Raw genomic sequence first — 20,624 nt, forward strand, 5'->3', positions numbered from 1 at the left:
TAATCACATCAACTGAAAAGTAGATGTTAAAAAAAATCTTTGTTGTGTTTTTTTAGGTTCGACACAAGATGTTGTATGCCGCTACAAGAGCCACAATGAAAAAGGAATTTGGCAGTGCTCACATTAAAGATGAGATCTTTGGCACAACAGTGGTACGTGGGCCAAGAAGTATTTGAACATTATTTGGTCTTTGCTTAACATGGCATGGATGTGGAAATGTACCACTTGGTTCACAACAACTAATCTGGATATAACAGTTTATAAAGATGTAGAAACATCCTACTAAATGGAGCTCATTAAAATATATATTGGGATTTTCCTAATACCGTCTGAACTTGTGCTTCCATCATATTAAAACACATGTTCCTTAATTGTCTTTGATCTTCTGCACCCCCACAAGGATGATGTATCGCTCAGTGGTTACCACAACCACCTTCTCTCTCTTGCTTCCCCGCTTCCGCTGACAGCTACTGAAGAGGAGCTGAGGCTGATGACATTATCCGAGGTACTAGATTTTCTTAGACGATTCACATGCACATAACATGAAAATGCAAGCCCATTTCCTACTACAGCAAAAGGCACTCAATTAGGCAGTTCAACAACTTCAGGTTACCGGCTACAAACAGTAAATTTTCTGTCTAAATACAGGTACTCCTCACTTAACGACCATGTTCCGTTACTGCAACCAGCTCGTTAAGTGAATTGGTTGATAAGCGAGGCCCCGTGTTATTTCAAGGTAAGGGGGCATGGTGATTGCGAACGCTAGTGTAGTGAATACTGACAGACTGCGGAAATGAGACTGAGAAGGGTGATGCGCAATGAGATGTTGGACGCTGAGACGTAGCGTGCACGCTGCAGTATTATACGCAGCGCACAATACAGACTGGTCAGAGAGCTGGTCGTAAGTCCGAACGGTCGTTAAACAGGTAGGTCGTTAAGTGAGGTGTACCTGTATATGTAAATCAATCTATGGTACATGTACACATATTTTGCTCTAAATAAGAATGTAGATCTCCTGGTAATGCACCGTCGAAAGAGGATAAAACATTGTGCACAGTCTCACTCAATGTGGGAATGTCAGCCATGGATAAAAATGGTGTTATTCAAACTGGACATACCAGATACTCCTGTTACATGGTTTGCAAATCAGGTTTTCTACTTTTTTTTAAGCTGTATGTTTTAAAGTTGTGTTGTGTCGAAACCCAGACATTGCACCTCCCATTGCACTATAGGAGGTTAAACACACTTAAAAGGGGTAATAAAATAGTAAAACGGGCTTTACTATTTTTTCTACAGAACATTCATTTTGTTTATTGTTGTTGGACTATTATGGTTCATGTAAAAATGCACTTTTTGTCTATCCTACTCAGATTCAGATGAGAAGGTCAAAAACAATTTCATCCCAGTGTCCCATCCCAGTTTCAATCAGGAATTATGGCTCTTCGTGCGCCCTGATCGCCATGCCCTGTTCCTTCAACTATAACAACTAAAAACAGAGGGGGACGGGGCACGGAGGAATGGGGCATAACTCGTTGAATCATTAAGATTATTTTCAGCGCATAACACATGGAGAGGGGAGAGAGTCATTGAGAAAGTGTCCCCGTTACGCACTGGTTCATTCCATACCATTCCATACACACTTGTTTCGTTCAATAAACAGACATAAAATAAAATAACTTACATCTAAAAGTGAAGGTGTGTTCTGGCTCAGTGCCAGGAAATGAGGACGAGGAGGCAGGCGGAGGCGAAACAGTGCCAGTTGGCGTGTTTATTAACAAGTCCTGTGGTTTATTAACAACAACGTGGTTCGTGGGCCGAAAAGGAAACTCAGGGCTCCCAGGCCAATATACGCTACTTACAAAAAGTTAGGGATATTCGGCTTTCGGGTGAAATTTCAGGATGAACCTAAAATGCACTATAATCTTTACAGGTGAACTTAATTTGACCTTCTCTAAACTTTTGAATGCACATGTCCAACTGTTCAATGTTTCAGTACTTTTTGCACCACTTGCTGTTCTCTAACAAGGAGCTGAATGGCAAAATTCACAACAGGTGTTTGATCCATGAATTGACCAATACATTTCCTGGTTCAATTACAATTGGTATTTAAACAGTCCTCTTCATCATGCTGTTCACATTTTGACATCATGAGACCAAGACGACACCTAACAATTGATCAACAGTACCTTGCCATTGCGAGGCTTCAAACAGGATGTTCTCAGAGGGATGGCCACTGAGCTTAGCGTGTCACACAGTGTCATCAGCAGCTTGCAACAGAGATACAGAGAGACTGGAAGAGTCACAGAAAGGCATAGAAGTGGACGTCCTTTGGCCACATCCCAAACCGATTACCGCTTCATTGTGAACAGTGCCCAGCGGAACCGGATGATGAATGCCACTCAACTCCACACTTAAGGGAGATGAGAGGCACCCAGGTGTCACGTCAGACCATTCGAAACCATTGACATCAGCATGGTCTGCGTGCTAGACCACCTGCAAGGGTACCTGACCACACCACCAGGCACAGGCATCATCGTCTTGCATGGGCCAGGGAGCATTTAGGCTGGATTAGGGCCCGCTGGGCCTCAGTGCTGTTCTCTGATGAAAGTCGATTCACGTTGAGCAGAAATGATGGCCGTCAACGATGTTGGAGACGTCAAGGAGAGCGCTATGCGTCAGCCACTGTTGTCACTAGACGAGCCTTTGGTGGTGGTGGTGTTACAGTGTGGGCAGGTGTGTCTAGTCAATACAGAACTGCCCTACACTTTGTGAATGGTACAGTGACAAGCCCATATTACCTGAATAACATCATCAATCCAGTCAATGTGCCCCTGCATGAACAACACATGCAAAATTTCATCTTCATGGACGACAATGCTCCAGCTCATCGAGGTCGCATCATTAGGGAATGGCTGCTGGAGACTGGGCCACCTCAAATGGAGTGGCCTGCACTTTCTCCAGACCTGAATTCCATAGAAAACCTATGGGATCAGCTGAGTCGCCGTGTAGCGGCTCGTCACTCTGTACCCCAGAACCTCAATGACCTGAGGGCCGCCCTTCAAGAAGAGTGGGGTGCCATGCCTCAGCAGACAATAAGTCGATTTGTGAACAGCACAGGCCATCGTTGTCAAGCTGTGATTGATGCTAGAGGGAAAATTACAAGATATTGAGACATTGACATTTTTTGTTGTGGTAAACCCACCACTGTTTTTGGCTCTTGTTTCAATCAATTGTTTGAGATAAGGAAATCACCATTGCATGCTTCTACTTAAATGGCATACTTTTATGATATAATATCACTGTAGCATAAACTTTTTACATTTTCCATAAATTTCACCCAAAAGCCAAATATCCCTAACTTTTTGTGAGTAGTGTATATAAATAGTCCAGGTTGATCCGTGGATCCCTGCTTCCTTGATCACCCGCTGTCTGTGTCGGATCGTTGCCTGACAGGCTCACACTGCTTTTACACGCCGATAACATTAGATAAGATAAGATAAACCTTTATTATTCATACACTGGGAAAATTTACATTGTTCCAGCAGCAAAAAGGGGACAGAAAAAAACAGAGAGCATATCAAGCATAAGCACTATAAACAATATAAAATAAATAGAAAAAAAACACCCAAAAAAGTGCATTGCACATATCTTGAAACATTGCACATCAGGGATTGCACATGGATTTTTTTTTTTCTAATGTAAAAGATGTCACTGGGATTCTTTCACAGGTGTGTGTGTGTGTGTGTGTGTGTGTGTGTGTGTGTGTGTGTGTGTGTGTGTGTGTGTGTGTGTGTGTGTGGTCTACTGGCTGCGCTGTTGGTTATACAGTCTGATAGCCGCAGGAATTAAGGACCTGCGATAGCGCTCCTTCCCACACTTTGGGTGAAGCAGCCTATCACTGAAGGAGCTCTCCAGCGCCGTCAGAGTCCCATACATGGGGTGGGATTCGTTCTCAATCATGGATGACAGCTTAGTCATCATCCTCCTTTCTCCCACCACCTGCACTGGGTCCAGGGGGCCCCCCAGGACAGAGCTGGTCTTCTTGATCAGTTTATCAAGTTTCTTCCTGTCAGATGTCGTGAGGCTGTTGCCCCAGAAGACCACTCTATAAAAGTTGGCTGGTGCCACCACGGTCTCAAAGAAGTTCCTCAGGAGAGCCCCCTGCACTCCAAAGGACCTAAATCTTCTGAGCAGATAGAGTCTACTCGGACCCTTCTTATAAAGTACATGTATGTGATTAGTCCAGTCTAGTTTATTGTTCAGGTGAACACCCAGGTACTGGGAAGATTCCACTATGTCAATATCCATTCCCTGGATGTTCACCAGTGTCAGGGGGGAGTGTCTGTGCCTGCAGAAATCCACCACCAGCTCTTTGGTTTTCCCCGTGTTGATCTGGAGGCGGTTCCGCTGGCACCAGTCCACAAAGTCCATGGTGAGTTCTCTGTATTCCCTGTCGTCCTCATCTGTGATGAGGCCAGTGATTGCAGAGTTGTCAGAAAACTTCCGCAGGTGACAGCTGGTTGAGTTGTACATGAAGTCTGCAGTGTAAAGGGTGAAGAGGATAGGTGCCAAGACCGTTCCTTGCTGCAGATGACCAAATCAGTATCAATCAGTGTATTTACTTAAATTGAATCATCGTTTGTTTCAAATTGAATTCTGCAGACATTAAATGATCTTGTACTCGTGAGGGAGAAAATATGAAAATATGAGGAAAAATATGATACTCTACTCAACTCCTGTATTCTACTTATCTCCTGGATCTGACTCTGTCTTCTAATTACAATACAGTATAAGTATTCCCCCAAAGAGAAGGCACACATAATTATACAATTTTAACCGCATACTTTAGGGTCATTTGGCGGCTTACAACTTTTTTCAATCAGAGCTTCCAAACAAGGTGTCACTTGTGCAAATCAAGCAAATATTTTTAAAGCTATGACTTCTGTGTCATAGCTTTGTGGCAATCTGTGTTTCTGAGATAGTTTCTTGAAAGTTTTGCCGAGACATTGCTTCATTCACCTAGCTTCCAGAATGCAAATGGGGTAGCCAAAGCCACATGGCTACTTAACATACTGCGAAATGGGCCAATCACTGCTTTGTTCTTGGGTTTTGTGGGAACGTTGAACGTATTTTTATTTTGAAAAAAGCTTTTATTTAACAGTAAGAATATCCATGTTTTATAAAAGTGGAATTTATTTCCTGTGGTTCTTGAAAATATGCTGTTTCATAGTCACATTCAGGTTGAAATCCGCTGTTTGAAATGTTCTCAAGTCCGGAGTTATATCAGATTCAGCGTCGCTGTCGGAGAACTGACTATCATCATGAAAAATTAAGTCCAGTGTCGCTGCTTAAACTGACTTGGATCTATTGCACTGGTCAGATTAAGGTCCGCGAAATGATTTAGATCTTCCTCCACCTGCTTCTCCTAATCAGCCGGAGTTTTCACAGACAAGTTAAACCGGAGCCTCATCTTGTTTACGGAAGTGACGGTCGCTTTAAAGGAAATGAACGATCTGCATCATTCAGCGTTGTTTAGCTTCTCGGTAAGTGAACTGCGTTTACCCATGTAATCTAATATTCAAATATTTAATCGAATATTTAATTTCACGGTTTAACATTTTTCTACTATTTATAAATCAAACTCAGTTTTGAAAATATGTTGAGATAAAAAAAAACCACAAAGGAACACGATTCTAGAAAAATCTAATTTTCCTTCAAGAAAGGTTTTTTCAACTTATTTGGCTGTTTCTGGCGATTTTAGAAATGCTCGAGATGGCGGCTTTTTCTGTGGTGGGTCACATATGTTATGCAATCCACAGAAGGAGACATCACATTTTAAGCTTCCTGTGGGCTATTACTAAAACCATACCTGCCAAACGATGACATGGCAAGTCTCAACATTGACAGCTCTTGCAGTATAGAGCTGATTATTATAATACACAATTGACATGTTGTTCTAATCTACTTTCAAATGCTGTATTATGATGGATCTGTTAAAAAAAGATGAAACACATTCCAATAGAAGATTTCACCAGTTTTCCTGTCTCCAATGCGGTGTTTTCCACATTAGGTATAGTATATATATGTAACTATATATATATTGCTTTCAAACTACCATCGCAGTTGCGTCTCCAAGTTCGTCTATGCTCTGTGCTATATCGTCTCCGTGCATGCGCTCGCGATGCGTTTTGGGGCCTCGTAAATTACATTGCTCAGTGATTATCTCAAAAAAATTTAACTGTAACTTAAGAACTACAGAAAATAACTTGGGTTACACACTCCCCCTCTAAAATGCATGCATCTCTGCATGAACATTTTAATCATCAAGTATGGAAAATACAGTTCCCAAAGTCTGAAGAAATGAACTGATAGCCAAAATCAAAGGTTCTCCCAAATCATCATCATAAGTGAGCTTACGAGGTTGGCGCCTCTCTCTACTAGAGCGTCTCAACTCAGTGGGCTCTTGGTTATCAGATGTCTTATTTTCTGTGTCTACAACTACAGTTTCGGCTGTGACATGATCTGTGATGTCATGAACAGGTGACATATGTGTTATGTCTGGTTCTTGGATATCAATAACAACATAGTCTAGGGCTCTAGAGTGCGAGGTAGAATGTTTAACTACACTTCCACTCTCTAAGGTATTCAGAGGACATTCTGATTGAAACTCATGTCTTGGTTTATCAGACTGTGTAGAGTTTTGTGGTTCAAAAGGAGGAATGTCTGGGTTTAACACCACTGAGGCTGGTTGAGGCTCATTGGGATCGCCTCCTGTTTGCAAGAAAGGGCCTCTTGTGATAACCTCTGGCACTTGTGTGCTAAGATGGAGTTTATCCTCATCACTGTACAACTCGTCCTCTTGACAATCATCTCTCTCTCTGTCTTTTGTTGCTTGCTTCCTCAGTTTAATTTTTCTTGGTTGATCATTGTGTGAATGATTATCCTCTCCTTCTTTTACAGGAAGGAACCACATGGTAAAAGGAGATCTTGGTGCAATGTGCGCTGTGGTCCTTCTCCTGTTTCAGGTTTAACCACATAGACAGGGCTCTCTCCAATCCGTTTGGCAACAACATGGATTTTCTGTTCCCACCTGTCTGAGAGTTTGTGCTTCCCTCTTAAGTTCACGTTCTTCACTAAGACTCTGTCCCCCTCAAAGAGCTCTGCTGCTCTTACTTTCCTGTCAAACCGAGCTTTATTCTTCTCACCCTTTTTCTGGGAGTTTTTTGTAGCTAGCGAGTAGCTTTCTTGCAGGTGTTGACGAAGGCCTTTAACATACTCTGAGTGGGTCTTGTGGTTTCCCATACCAGGATGGATTCCAAGGACTAGATCAATTGGCAGTCTGGGCTGCCTCCCAAACATTAACTCATAAGGCGAGAAGCCTGTTGTGTCGTTTTGTGTGCAGTTATACGTGTGGACCAAGGGCTTAACAAAGTCCCTCCAATGGTACTTGTCCTTTTCTTCAAGAGTCCCCAGCATACCCAGGAGTGTCCTGTTAAATCGCTCCACTGGATTTCCACGAGGGTGATATGGGGTAGTGCGAACTTTGTCTGCTCCGATTAGTGTGCAGAGTTCTTTGATGGTTTTTGATTCGAAATCTCTGCCCTGGTCACTGAGCAGGCGACTGGGAAATCCATAATGGACAATGACATTTTCCCACAGGGCTTTCGCAATGGTTCGTGCTTTTTGATCTTTTGTTGGTACTGCAACAGAAAACTTTGCAAAATTATCTGTCATAACTAGTATGTTTCTCGTATGTCTGTTGTCTGGCTCAAGAGATAGTCTATAGAGATGAGTTCAAGGGGGTAAGTAACTGAGATGTTTTGCAAAGGTGCAGCTTTTTGGGGCTCAGCTTTTCTCCTGAAACATCGAACCGAGGTGACCAACATCATTGTGTACACCATGAAGTGCTTTTTCTCAGAACTGTTCAGGTAAGACCAATTTGAAGACAGGGTTGTCTCTGTCCATCCACTTCCTGTGTAGTACACCATCTCTGAGTTCAAGCCTTTTCCATTCCCTGAGGAAGAGTTTTACATCTGAATGCTCAGGATTTGTCTCTCTGATGCAGGGCTTTAACGCTCTCTCCACAAAGTTGATTACACGTGAGATACATGGATCTGCTTTTTGAAGGTTGTGCCAGTCAGTGTTTGTCGTAGAAGGCAAGGTGTCTTCACCAAAGATGTCGGATAACAATGAGGGGTTGACAGCTAAAGACTCAGCAACAACAGATTGCTCTGGCTGTTGTTGGTGTTCACCTGTCATGTCACCAGGTGATGTTGAAATAAGACAGAGAACACTTCCTGACCCATGTTTCCTCTTTGGTCCATGAGACATCTTTTCATATCCTCAATCCTTTCTCTTTCCTTGACAAAATCCTCATCCTCACGAGGTGGGCTTTGAGGCCGACGGGACAACCCACCTGCATGGCCGCTGGCATGCCCTGCTCTATACTTGATGGAGAACCGGTAAATAGAGAGAGCGGCTAACAAGCGAAGGCCAGCTTGCATCTAGCTTGGCAGAGGTTAACACGTACGTGAGGGGATTGTTGTCGGTAAGCACAGTAAAATTTGTCCCACAAAGGTAGTCATTAAACTTCTCACAAACAGCCCACTTAAGAGGTAAGAACTCAAGTTTGTGAGTGGGGTAGTTTTGTTCGCTCTTGGAAAGACCTCGACTAGCATAAGCCACAGCTCTGAGCTTCCCCTCCTGCTCTTGGTAGAGGGCTGCCCCTAGACCTTCTCGACAAGCATCGGTAAGCAAGACATACGGTAGTTGTGGGTCTGCAAAAGCAAGGATGGGTGCAGAGGTCAATTTGTTGATTAAAGTTCTGAATGCATTTTCACACTCGGGAGTCCACTCCTCTCCGAGGGGTACATTTGGACTCAAATGAGGTTTGGAGTAGTTTCTCTTGTACACCTTGCCTCTTTTCCTTGGTGCACAGTAGCCTGCTGTCAGGCTGTTCAGGGGTTTGGCTATTTTGGAGTAACCCTCGACAAAACGTCGATAGTATCCAGCGAAGCCTAGAAAACATTTCAACTACTTCCTTGTTGAAGGGCGAGGCCAATCTCTTAAGGCGGACACTTTGTCATGGTCAGTATGGACTCCCTGAGCATCGACTACATAACCCAGGTACTTCACAGAAGTCTTACAGAAGTGTCACTTTTCTGGAGACAGTTCTAAGCCGTAATCTTTGAGTCGATTCATTACCTTCATGAGCTGACTTTGTGTTCTTCCAATGTGTCTGAGAACACTATCAAATCATCTAGAAACACGAGCACCTCATTAAGGTGGGGGTCATCGACAAACTTCTCCATAAGGTGTTGGAAGGTGCTTGGAGCATTTGTGACACCCTGTGCCATGCAATTGAATTCAAAGAATCCCAGGGGACACACAAAAGCGGTTTTAGGCTTATCTTCCTCAGCCATGCCCACCTGATAATAACCGGATTTGAGATCCATGACGGAAAACCATTTAGCCCCACTGAGGGCTGCAAATGTTTCTTCAATGTTCGGAAGGGCATATTCATCTCTGATGGTTTGTGCATTTAACTCTCTGTAATCTATGCATAGCCTGATCGAACCATTCTTCTTACGCACCAAGACTATTGGTGATGCAAAGGGGCTCTCTGACTCTTGAATGATTCCTGCATCGAGCAGTTCTCTGTCTGCCTCTCTGTCAATGGGATGAATAGGTCTCGGCCTCTCTTTAAAAGGAGTCTCATCAGACAGCCTGATGTGATGCTTTTCAGCAGTGGTGTGACCGTATGACAAGTCATCTACTGCGAAGACTTCCGAAATGGAGTTAAGCTTAGTAGTGATGCGCTCTTTCCATTGTTCAGATAGCGGTGAGTCATCAAGGTTGAGTTTGAGGTTGTCAGTGATGGGCTTGTCCTGACAAGGTGCATTTTGTTTAGGTCTAAGTGGGGTGAAGAGCTGGGCCGCACATAATTGATGGATGGATTTTGGCTGCAGTATGACATTGTGTTCGCTTAGGTTACACGGCACAACAGTGACCTTGCTTCTTGAATTAAAGGGAATGTCGGTCAGAGAAGCTTCAAGGAACACGTCACCTGGCAACCCATGTTGTTCATGTGGTTCAAGCAAAAATGCTGTATTCTTGCTGTGTTTTCTCAACCTGACATCACCCATGACACAGCACTTTTGTTTCCCAGGAATAGTGATGGGATCGTTTCCATGCAGCTTGACGGGATATGCATTCAGACAGACAAGAGACAGAATGGTTGTCTGTCTCATGTGTGCGGGCAATATGCTGGAAGATCATTGCAAGGTCTTTGAAGCGAAGTTTCTGGTTGAACCCTAAGCCATCCTGTTCAAGTAGATGATCATAAAGTCTGAATAACACATTAGTCCCAATCAAAAGTGGGGTTCTACTGTGAAATGAACATTCTGGGACTATAAGTGCTAACACCTCGTAACACCCCGGCCAGTGATGGGTTGGGGAAAATTGATGCGAGCTTCTATGTAGCCAAGATAAGGGACATACTGTCCACCAGCTCCTTCATTTCAAAAAGAGCATTAATAGGACGGATGGGTAGGTGAGACAAATTGTTTCTATAGAAACACTCAGAAACTGTAGTTACTTGCGAACCAGAGTCCATGCTTGACTCACAAGTTACTCCCACACGAGTAAACGAAGCTCACGACTGAAGCTTCACAACGGAGACCCACAAGTCCTGAAGGTATGAGTTGCTCTGAACTGTCAGCCTCCATTGTCTGTGTCATTACTTTTCTTTCTGTTTTAGCACTGTGAATCAGGCTCTTGGGACAGGGGTTATGTGCTGTCGCAGCTCCTGGGTGTCCCATGCCAGAAGCTGCTACAAGTTTTAAACCAAAGGGCGAAGCAATCTGCTGAGCGGAGAACTTGTCACGTGCCTCTCTTAGCTCTGCATTTTTGATGCGGACTAACGTCTGGTTCGGTCCATTTAAACAATGAGCAGCAATGTGGTTGTCTTGTCCACACTTGAAACAGAACCAAGCTCTTGGCATTCCAGGAACTCTAACGGGTCTCCTGCTATTGTCGCTAATTGCGAGGCACTCCTTTCTCTTAGTGCTCTCACTCTCTCTTTGACTCTGAGATAGCATCTCAACTTGTTTTGTGAGTTCAGCTACTTTACATTCAAGCTTAAAGGTTTCACCTTGTTTTGGTTTTGGCGCTGGCCCGTTATCATGAATGAGGTTGTGTGAGTCTCTGCTCAACTTCTCTACCTGTTCAGTTAGCTCATTCACTTTCTTTTCAAGCTTTGATGCTTCGGTTTCTTTTGAGGTGGGTAATGGGGCAGGACCACTATCATAGAAGGGAATGTCAAAGATGTGATGGGCTTGTGCGATAGCTTTTGAAGCACCTAGATGTTTTTTCATTCTGTCTAGCTTTGCTGAGCGGCGAGCTTCCTCGGCCCTCAACATGAGGAGGAATTCACAGAATGACAGAGGGTTGCTCTTTTTGGGCCCAAGCTGTAGACCGATGATGATGTTCTGATCCCAACAGCCCCGGCAGAACTGTCTGAGTAAGTGTTCGTTTGAATTTTCAACTGAGGCTCCCCCTCTAGAAATTGTTTTTGTGAGGAGGGTTTGGAGCTGGTTCAGATATGCTGAGGGTTTCTCCCCATTGTTCTGGTTGGGGATGGTAGCTCAGGACGTAGAGTTGGTTGTCTAGTAATCTACACGTTGCTGGTTCGATCGCAGGCTCCTCCTGCTAGCATACTGTAGTGTCCTTGAGCAAGACACTTAACCCCTAATTGCTCCTGATGGCTGCGTCCGTCGGTGTTTGAATAATTGTAAGTCGCTTTGGATAAAAGCGTCGGCTAAATGTAATGTAATGTAATGTAAAAAAAAAGAAACGCTGCAAAGAGCTCCTCTCCGTCCTCCACAACACCGAAAGCAGACTCAAGCTGAGTGACATAAGCGCTAGGAGGTGAGGAGATTCCAAGGGGTTTCACGACATCAGTAGCTGGATTCAGCAGGCTTTCAAGGATTTTCCTTACCTTGTGCGTATCACTAAAGGAAGGATCGTCAAAAAGGAGGTCAACCTGGGTGCGCCATGTGTCATAGTCAACCTCACCGTTAGGCCTTGGCATGCGACCAGAGAAGATGCGCAGACGGGCAGGCATGGATGATGAAGTTCTTGAGTCACCTTGGATGACATGCTCTACGATGACTCTTTGGACCTGAGGTGGGTTAATGACATTCTCTTCAATGTGAACTGGGCTCACTGGCACACTAGCAGATACATTAGGAACATGTATGGATCCTGCAGGTTCACTTTGGTTATCATTGTCAGGTGTGTTATCATTTTCAGTTGTATCTTGGTTCCCTAGTAACTCGTTTGTGAGTACACTTAAGAAGCCTGTTTTGCTACTACCCGCGACTAGCTTTAGTTCACTCAGGTATCGGCGAGCTATCTCCCTGCCCATCTCTTCTTGACAGACATCTCTAATGGTTCTCACAGACCATTTTAGGGAAGGATCTTTGGGACTTGGTAAGGTGCCTAGGGTAATGGGGTCTATTCTAGAGAGGGACTGGTCAGACGCGTACTCAATCAGGACTCTACCCTTTGGGTGTTCTAGCTCATCAGGGATCCGGACAATTTTTGAGACTTCCCCATTAGCTTCAAAAACACGAGCTATTTCTACATCTGAGTAATCTCCCTCGATGCCCGTTACCAAGAGGGAGCTCTGACCATGAACGTCAAACTGGTTACAAATATCCATAGCTAACTCGGTGGAACAAATTATTAGCGTACAATGTGTGTAGCGTGGGATGGAAGATCAGGTTGCTACTTAAAACCAATCTCCTGGCTGACTCGCCACTTTATGTAACCTTCTGGTGACCCCTACGTGATGGGGGAACTATGCTAAAAGTCTATGTCTAAGGTTGGATCAGGTTACTTAAGATTCCAGGTTCACATCTGATTGGTAAGGGTTTGATTGTAGCTTATTGAGATTTATGAGACCTCCAACCCACACAACAACACGTGACCACGACTTGAGAGAGTAAAAGTTATATATTCCAAAGATACCTTCAAGAAATAAATAAAGAAATGTATATGTTCTCTCAACACTGCGGCAAACAAGGTAAACATTGACCCAGAATCACATCCCGAAAAAAATTAAATTAAACAGTTTGCTTGTCTTGGCCACAAGAACCAAAAGAAAACTCTAAGAAAAAAACAGAGGAAAAAAACTGAGTACTCAGAATAAAAAAAACATCAAAACTAAATATTCCTCAGTTTAGTTCCCCAATTTCGCTCCTACCACCCCTGGGCCCGAGCACAATGTCCATGTGACAGACGTCCGACGAGAGGTGATGGCATCCAGGAGCAACAACGATGGCGGAAGCAGTCGAATCCAGTTGGATCCGACCCTCAAAAAAAAAAAAACAGCCAGGATAATCTGTCTATTTCCTCGGAAAGCACCCGTCCGGAACTCTCCCCAGAAGTTTTCACCAGTTTTCCTGTCTCCAATGCGGTGTTTTCCACATTAGGTATATTATATATATATAACTATATACTGTATATATTGCTTTCAAACCACCATTGCAGTTGCGTCTCCAAGTTCGTCCATGCTCTGTGCTCTATCGTCTCTGTGCATGTGCTCGCAATGCGTTTTGGGGCCTCGTAAATTACATTGCTAGCGATTATCTCAAAAAAAATTAAACTGTAACTCAAGAACTACAGAAAATAACTTGGGTCACAATTACATATTCTATTTGCTCCTGTGCTAAATCCAACTAGCCCACTCACTACAATAAACTGGTGTTTACAACCCCCCGTCATTTTTGTCTCTGTGCCGGAGGGCCCTGAAAATGCCACTTGGGTAGCATGTGGGGCAAAACTGCCACAGTATGTATAGATCTTTACCTCATGGCCAGCGGTGTGAGCTTTTGTGTTGAGGCCGAATGCTGGGATCTGTCTTTGATCATTATTCATACTCATTGTACTTTATAGCTCGGTCAGTTTACTAACCTTTCTGGGCCTTGCCTTTACAGTGGCTTTGAGTGTTGCATGTAATGAGGATGTCTTGGATCACTTCTGTTGTGGCATTACCAGCTCATTTCCTTTAGTTATGGTGGTAGTGGGGATTGTGATAGTTTCTTCTGCCTTCTTGTGCTACAGTTATCTGTGTTACCGATGTTACACGGTGTTCGGGCGTACACCGATTACTTGCCCACTGCCCCCACCATAATTTTTCTTTCTTTTTATTTACAGAAATAAAACCCATGTAGTTCATTTTCACGTATCAGCGCCGACGTTCATCAAATGAAAATAATTCTGATTTGTAATATACTAAGCGTGTTCTCAATACTTAATCGGATGCTACAAAAGTGAAAGTAAAAGTGGCTGCATCTTGCCCACAGCAGAGTCACAGTACAGTCTGCTTATCCCGAGAGGAGAGGAGAGAAGGGGAGATACGGCTCTGCCACTACAAACTTTGGCTTGCCACAACAATAGTTCAGGGCGGGATGCCTGTGAGTAGAGGAAAAACAAGGTTAGTTAGGAATTCTGTGTCCTCATCTGTGGAGGATACAACCATTATTAGACCATTATTAGAGCAATATCAGGTACGGCGGCTTTGTTAGCTGCGTTGGCTCAAACATTTCCTAGAGAGATGGGGGTCAAGTGCATTAATGTAAATAACACAAAGAGGGAGATCAGAATGGGAGGGTTATGACATCAAAACATTAAACGGATGTTCTGTATATCTCATTAATCAGCTACACTGCACCCTATCACATTGGCCCGTACATATTCATGCATTCAATCAAAATAAAATAAAAGACAGTTTACAACAGATAAAACTACAAACACAACCGGTTGTACAGAATAGACAAACACTGTTTTATACAAAAAACAGGTGACAGACAGACAGACAAAATGACACACTCCTGATAGTTGTACTCATGAGTTTACATCATCGTAGTTGAACTTTTCGAGAGCTTCAGTCGCAAGATCTGGGCGGGTCAAAGCCACAACGGCTATTGCTGCTAAGCAGTCATGTGAAACTCCATCAGAGGGAAGAAGAGAAGTTGGAGTAGGAGGGGTGCACCACCTCAAAGTGACATGAGCGAAGCAAAAGTTGCACATGTTGATGATGGAGAGGTGTTGCCAGAGATAAATGAGCCGATTTGCTCGGTAGCAAAATAGTTGCTACAGCATGTACTCAAGCTGTAATCAATCTATCATGTTTCTGAGCATAATATGCACCAATACGTAATTCATCTCCATCTCCAATCTCCATAAGATTGCAGCAACAGCTAACATATACCCATCTTCCTCATCTACAGTTAAAGTAATTCAGCAAACCCGACATTGAGCAGGTGCAAAAGCTTCTTGTTTGAAAGCAACAAAACGTTCTCCCACCTAAGGCGTCCAATCAACTCGATCTGATGATAAGACCTTCCCATGAGCCATTTGTGGTAATGGCTGGGTAAGCATTGCTTAATTCCACAATACGAAAACAACAATAACCACAACAGCCTAAAAAGGCCATACAAGGGTGTGACCTTGAGGTGAAAAGAAAAAATAATTAAATAAATGTCATGACTCAAATAGTAAACGTTCTTTTGTGCCGGCTGGAGTTATAATGGAAAACAAAACTGTGACCATCTTGTTCTAAGTATTTTAGGAAGCCCTGTGTATCTACGACACAAGCAGATCAATAAACCATCAACATTTGGATTAATATGCTGACATTTATGAACTCAAAATTAGATAAAAATAAATATCCCTAATGCAGCAGAAAATCACTGCAAGTTAAGCAACTAGAGAGGGTAAGAAAAAAAATTTGATTCACATACCAAAACATTTTAAAAGCAGTGTTCAATACAATATTCCTAATTTGTTTATATTATTTTTATATATACCCTTAAAGGTACAATTAATAACTGCAAACACTAAGCCTGAGATCTCAGCAATCATCAAGCTAACAGAAGACTGACTGGTATTCATCAATTACATTGAATCAACTTTCCATTATCTCATGGTCAATTTGTGTTAACTAAATTCTAATAAATCACATGAATTATGTGTTAAGCTTTGAACTACAAGTCTTACTTTTGGCCAGGGATTATTCAACTATAAGTCACATCATTCTGTAGTCTGTTTTGATAAATTGATAGGTTATTTACCATTTCCAATCAAGTTAACACCTTTACTCAAAAAAAATGATAATAATAATGACAATAACACAGCCAACATTCAATTTGACACCATCGACACACCTAGAAGGGCCGTTATTAAAATAGTAAACACAATCAATAAAAAAAAACACTTTTTTCTAATACTGTGCCTAATTCTGTTTCTGCTTAGTCATTTAATTTACTTACTATTCGTACCATTTCCTAAAATTTGGAATTGTAATTTAAATAAAATTTAAATTTGCCAATACTCTTACTACAGTGTAGGTTCAGAATCAGAATCAGAAATACTTTAATAATCCCAGGGGGAAATTACTTTAAAGATCAGTTTTCTTTAGAGATCATTTAATACTACTGTATTGTATCAGAATAGAAAGAACAAGAAAACAATAGCTGCAAACACACACAAAAGCAGGCATGTGGCGATCACTCAGGTATCATTTCCAGCAGGACTTGAGGTGGTAAATAATCCCACAACTCCCAGTTGGAGCAGAAAAACATACCGATTGTAGTCTTTCAGTTTGATGTTTTGTCCGTTGCAGTGACATCACCATATGCGGGTTCAGAGGAGCATAGTAGGGTCCTCAATTGTGCACAACATCTTTCTCAATTGTGCGTTTGTGGTACTTGGAAGCCAAAACACTTAATGTTTGTTGGTAGAGAGGAGGAGCAGCAGATATTGACACTTGCATTTCATTTCACACAACAGAACTTTGTTTGTTGTTGGGAAAATGTCCTCAGTTATTCAGCTTGATGTTGGCCAAACTAGATCTCCATAGACAAGGTTTTCACAGACCTTCAAGTGTCTCTCAGAAGGATACCAGGCAGATAGGAATGTCCTTCGGGCTTGGGTGAAGCCCTGGGGTGCTTAATGTGTTTGTTGCAGACATTGTCAGACGAATGAAAGGAGAGGTCTACCACAGTAATAGGCAGTGTCATAAAGATAAGCACTCCATGGTTCTCTGATAACAATGTCACTAAGCGATAACAAAGTAATCATTAACTTAACTTCTGAACATTGCTTCAACAACTAGGTACATTTAAGAGAATGTCACATATAAATATGAACTAATCTAAATGATTCTGGTTCTATAGGGCACTGGATAATATCTGACAGTAATTTAACGATGGTGCTCAATATGATGTATCTAAATTTCATCAAGGTCTCCCCATTTATATGCTTGCATGCATTTTATCTCACAGGTATTCCAATTTAGCCTATTAAAACATTGTATTTGCAAATTAGTTAAATACAAATAGAAATAATACCAATAATTTACAAGGACTTTTGAATGCTGGACATGTTATGGCCTTACTCAATTGTAGAGCAATTATCTTTGATCAATTCTGTCATCAATCCTTCAGGTCTTCCCAATCAGATGCAGTCACATGTACACTGGCAAAAAGTCAAACTGCAGCCCAGTGGATTCCTGTTGGCTGTGGAAATAAAACACTGAATAGACAGGTTGGTTAATATCCATCAATACACATTACAACATTAATCGATTCACAAGATATTTCCAAATTAAAACTTAAAATATAACATTACTAAAATGACATTTACAACTCTCTTTGCTCCAAGTTCCATCCTAAACAAAGTATCACAAATTCATCCTGTTCTAACTTTTCCATTTTCATTGTCTTTCTCATCAACTTCCATAAACCTTTCAGTCTATCAACTAACTTTACAGCTCTCTTGCCTTGTTATAATTTTTTCTAATTAATTAAAGCCTTGCAGTGTCCTTTCCAGCAATTCTACCAGATATTTAGATTATAATGCTACTCAATGTGACTCATATGTGAAGCTAGTTTGACATGCTATGTACAGCACACATACTACGCTTATCTTGTTTCTATTGACACACATACTACGCTTATCTCGCATTTATGCATTTGCTTGTTTTATCAAGATTTTTTCAGGCAAGTAGCTAGCATAACCCACAACACTGATAAAATCGCTCCGAACTCATCTCATCCATACACGTTCCACTGTGATCTATCGGCCAGGCGGTCACACGCCCCAGACACCAATAAGATCACCCAGGATTCATGTGAAGTATGTCACTACAAATAGAGTAAACACAAAACCAACCACATAATGGGCCTTCCAACTCCATCCTCCCCCTAACTATTCAAAACTTACTAAAACTAACTAGAAAGTAAGCTGCGAAAACTGGACTACCTTATACCTCCAAAATAAAAAATTGAATACAATTTTTTAAATGACATACACTACTCACAAAAAGTTAGGAATATTTGGCTTTTGGGTGAAATTTATGGAAAATGTAAAAAGTTCACGCGACAGTGATATTATATCATGAAAGTAGGGCATTTAAGTAGAAGCATGCAATGGTGATTTCCTCATCTCAAACAATTTATTGAAACAAAAGCCAACAACAGTGGTGGGTACACCACAACAAAAAATGTCAATGTCTCAATAACTTGTCATGTGCCCTTGAGGATCAATTACAGCCCACTCTTCTTGAAGGGCGGCCCTCAGGTCATTGAGGTTCTGGGGTACAGAGTGACGAGCCTCTACACGGCGACTCAGCTGATCCCATCGATTTTCTATGGGATTCAGGTCTGGAGAAAGTACAGGCAACTCCATTTGAGGTACCCCAGTCTCCAGCAGCCGTTCCCTAATGATGCGACTTCGATGAGCTGGAGCATTGTTGTCCATGAAGATGAAATTAGGCCTGTGTTCATGCAGGGGCACAATGACTGGATTAATGATGTTATTCAGGTAGTATGGGCTTGTCACTGTACCATTCACAAAGTGTAGGGCAGTTCTGTAAATGTTAAATGTGCCTGCAGTTGAGTGGCATTCACCATCCGGTTCTGCAGGGCACTGTTCACAATGAAGCGGTCATCAGTGTGGGATGTGGCCAAAGGAGGTCCACTTCTATGCCTTTCTGTGACTCTTCCAGTCTCTCTGTATCTCTGGTGGAACCTGCTGATGACACTCTGTAACACCTTAAGCTAAGTGGCCCCTTCCCTCTGAGAACATCCTGTTTGAAGCCTCGCAATGGCGAGGTACTGTTGATCAATTGTTAGGTGTTGTCTTGGTCTCATGATGTCAAAATGTGAACAGCATGATGAAGAGGACTGTTTAAATACCAATTCTAATTGAACCAGGAAATTTAGTGGTCGATTCATGGATCAAACACCTGTTGTGAATTTTACCGTTCAGCTCCTTGTTAGAGAACAGCAAGTTGTGCAAAAAGTACTGAAACATTGAACAGTTGGACATGTGCATTCAAAAGTTTAGAGTAGGTCAAATTAAGTTCACCTGTAAAGATTATAGTGCATTTTATGTTCACCCTGAAATTTCACCCGAAAGCCGAATATCCCTAACTTTTTGTGAGTAGTGTATAAGTATTATTTCTTGTTTTGTTTGTTATCTTTATTTACAAATACACCATGTCCCAATACACTGCACAACCGACAGGAATTGTTGCCCACCTGTGTCCCAATACACCTCACGATCAACAGGTGGCTTTATTTATCATTATTATTTACTTAGTTATTAATTCATTTTCTTTTATTCTGACACACCAGAAGTTTCGATCACTATTCTGCTCCCTACCCTCAACACATTGCCACAGAGGGATCAAGAGTAACCTATATACCTATAGTTTAATAGTTATGTATTAACTTATGCCGACTTTATCATTGATTAATCTAAAAACAAAACAAAAAAAAACAGACAAACAAAAACCACAATCACTCCTTATCGATGCAAATTTGCCCACTTTAACCATGGTCCTTGGGGGGGGGGGGGATTTCTAAGTTTAACAAAGCTTCTTTAACATTCCTCTAGATCAGTGGTGGGCAATTAATTTTTACAAGGGGCCACATGAGAAACCCGAGCTGTGGTGGAGGGCCGAACCAACAATAACTTGAACTTTATTCTGCTCAAAATAAATTTTCTCCCATTGTAAAAAGCAGTAAATTATATATTTTGATTAGCTGCTTCTGGTAATCAGAAGAATAAGGATATTCTGTAAATACTTATCTAAATATAAATATATAAAACTGTGGTGTAGGTCAAATAAGAAAATTCTCCTACAGAAGTAATAAATAGAAAAAGTGAATGTTCACATACATAGGTAGATCCAAAGAGGACTAGAATCATCTGAGCATGCCTCCTCAAGTTCTCCTCCTTGAGGGAAAAGTAAAAACCAAGCAGTGCTCTGCCAGAAATGTGTCAGACTGCAGGTCAATGAGTTCCATCTGAACATCACTGGGTGCATTATCCACACTGCAGGTGAAGGGAGAAGAAACCGTGTGCATTTCACTCTCAACTGTTTTAAAGTCTTGAAATCGCTTTGAAAAGTCACCATGCAGTGCTTCTAACATGGATGAGTACCTGTGGAGGTGATCAGCTGATGGTGTGGCTCCCTTCAGTGCTGGCAAAGTGGTGAGAATGTTGTCCTCCAATTGGCTTGAGAGAAGCTGCAACTTCCTCATGAAAGC

At 42.1% G+C, this 20,624-nt stretch overlaps 1 protein-coding gene across 1 annotated transcript in view; it reads left to right on the plus strand.

The window, feature by feature from the left end:
* Positions 1 to 20,624, plus strand: part of LOC307246323 (twinfilin-1-like) — a 54,855-nt gene that overhangs the window by 24,916 nt on the left and 9,315 nt on the right. The window contains exons 4-5 of the mRNA XM_080022227.1: positions 57 to 152; positions 401 to 505. Of these exons, the coding sequence (XP_079878353.1) occupies positions 57 to 152; positions 401 to 505 (201 nt within the window). The remainder of the gene's footprint in view (positions 1 to 56; positions 153 to 400; positions 506 to 20,624) is intronic.

The sequence above is a fragment of the Zeus faber genome (genome assembly GCF_960531495.2).
Source record: "Zeus faber genome assembly, chromosome: 21".
Lineage (NCBI taxonomy): Eukaryota > Metazoa > Chordata > Actinopteri > Zeiformes > Zeidae > Zeus > Zeus faber.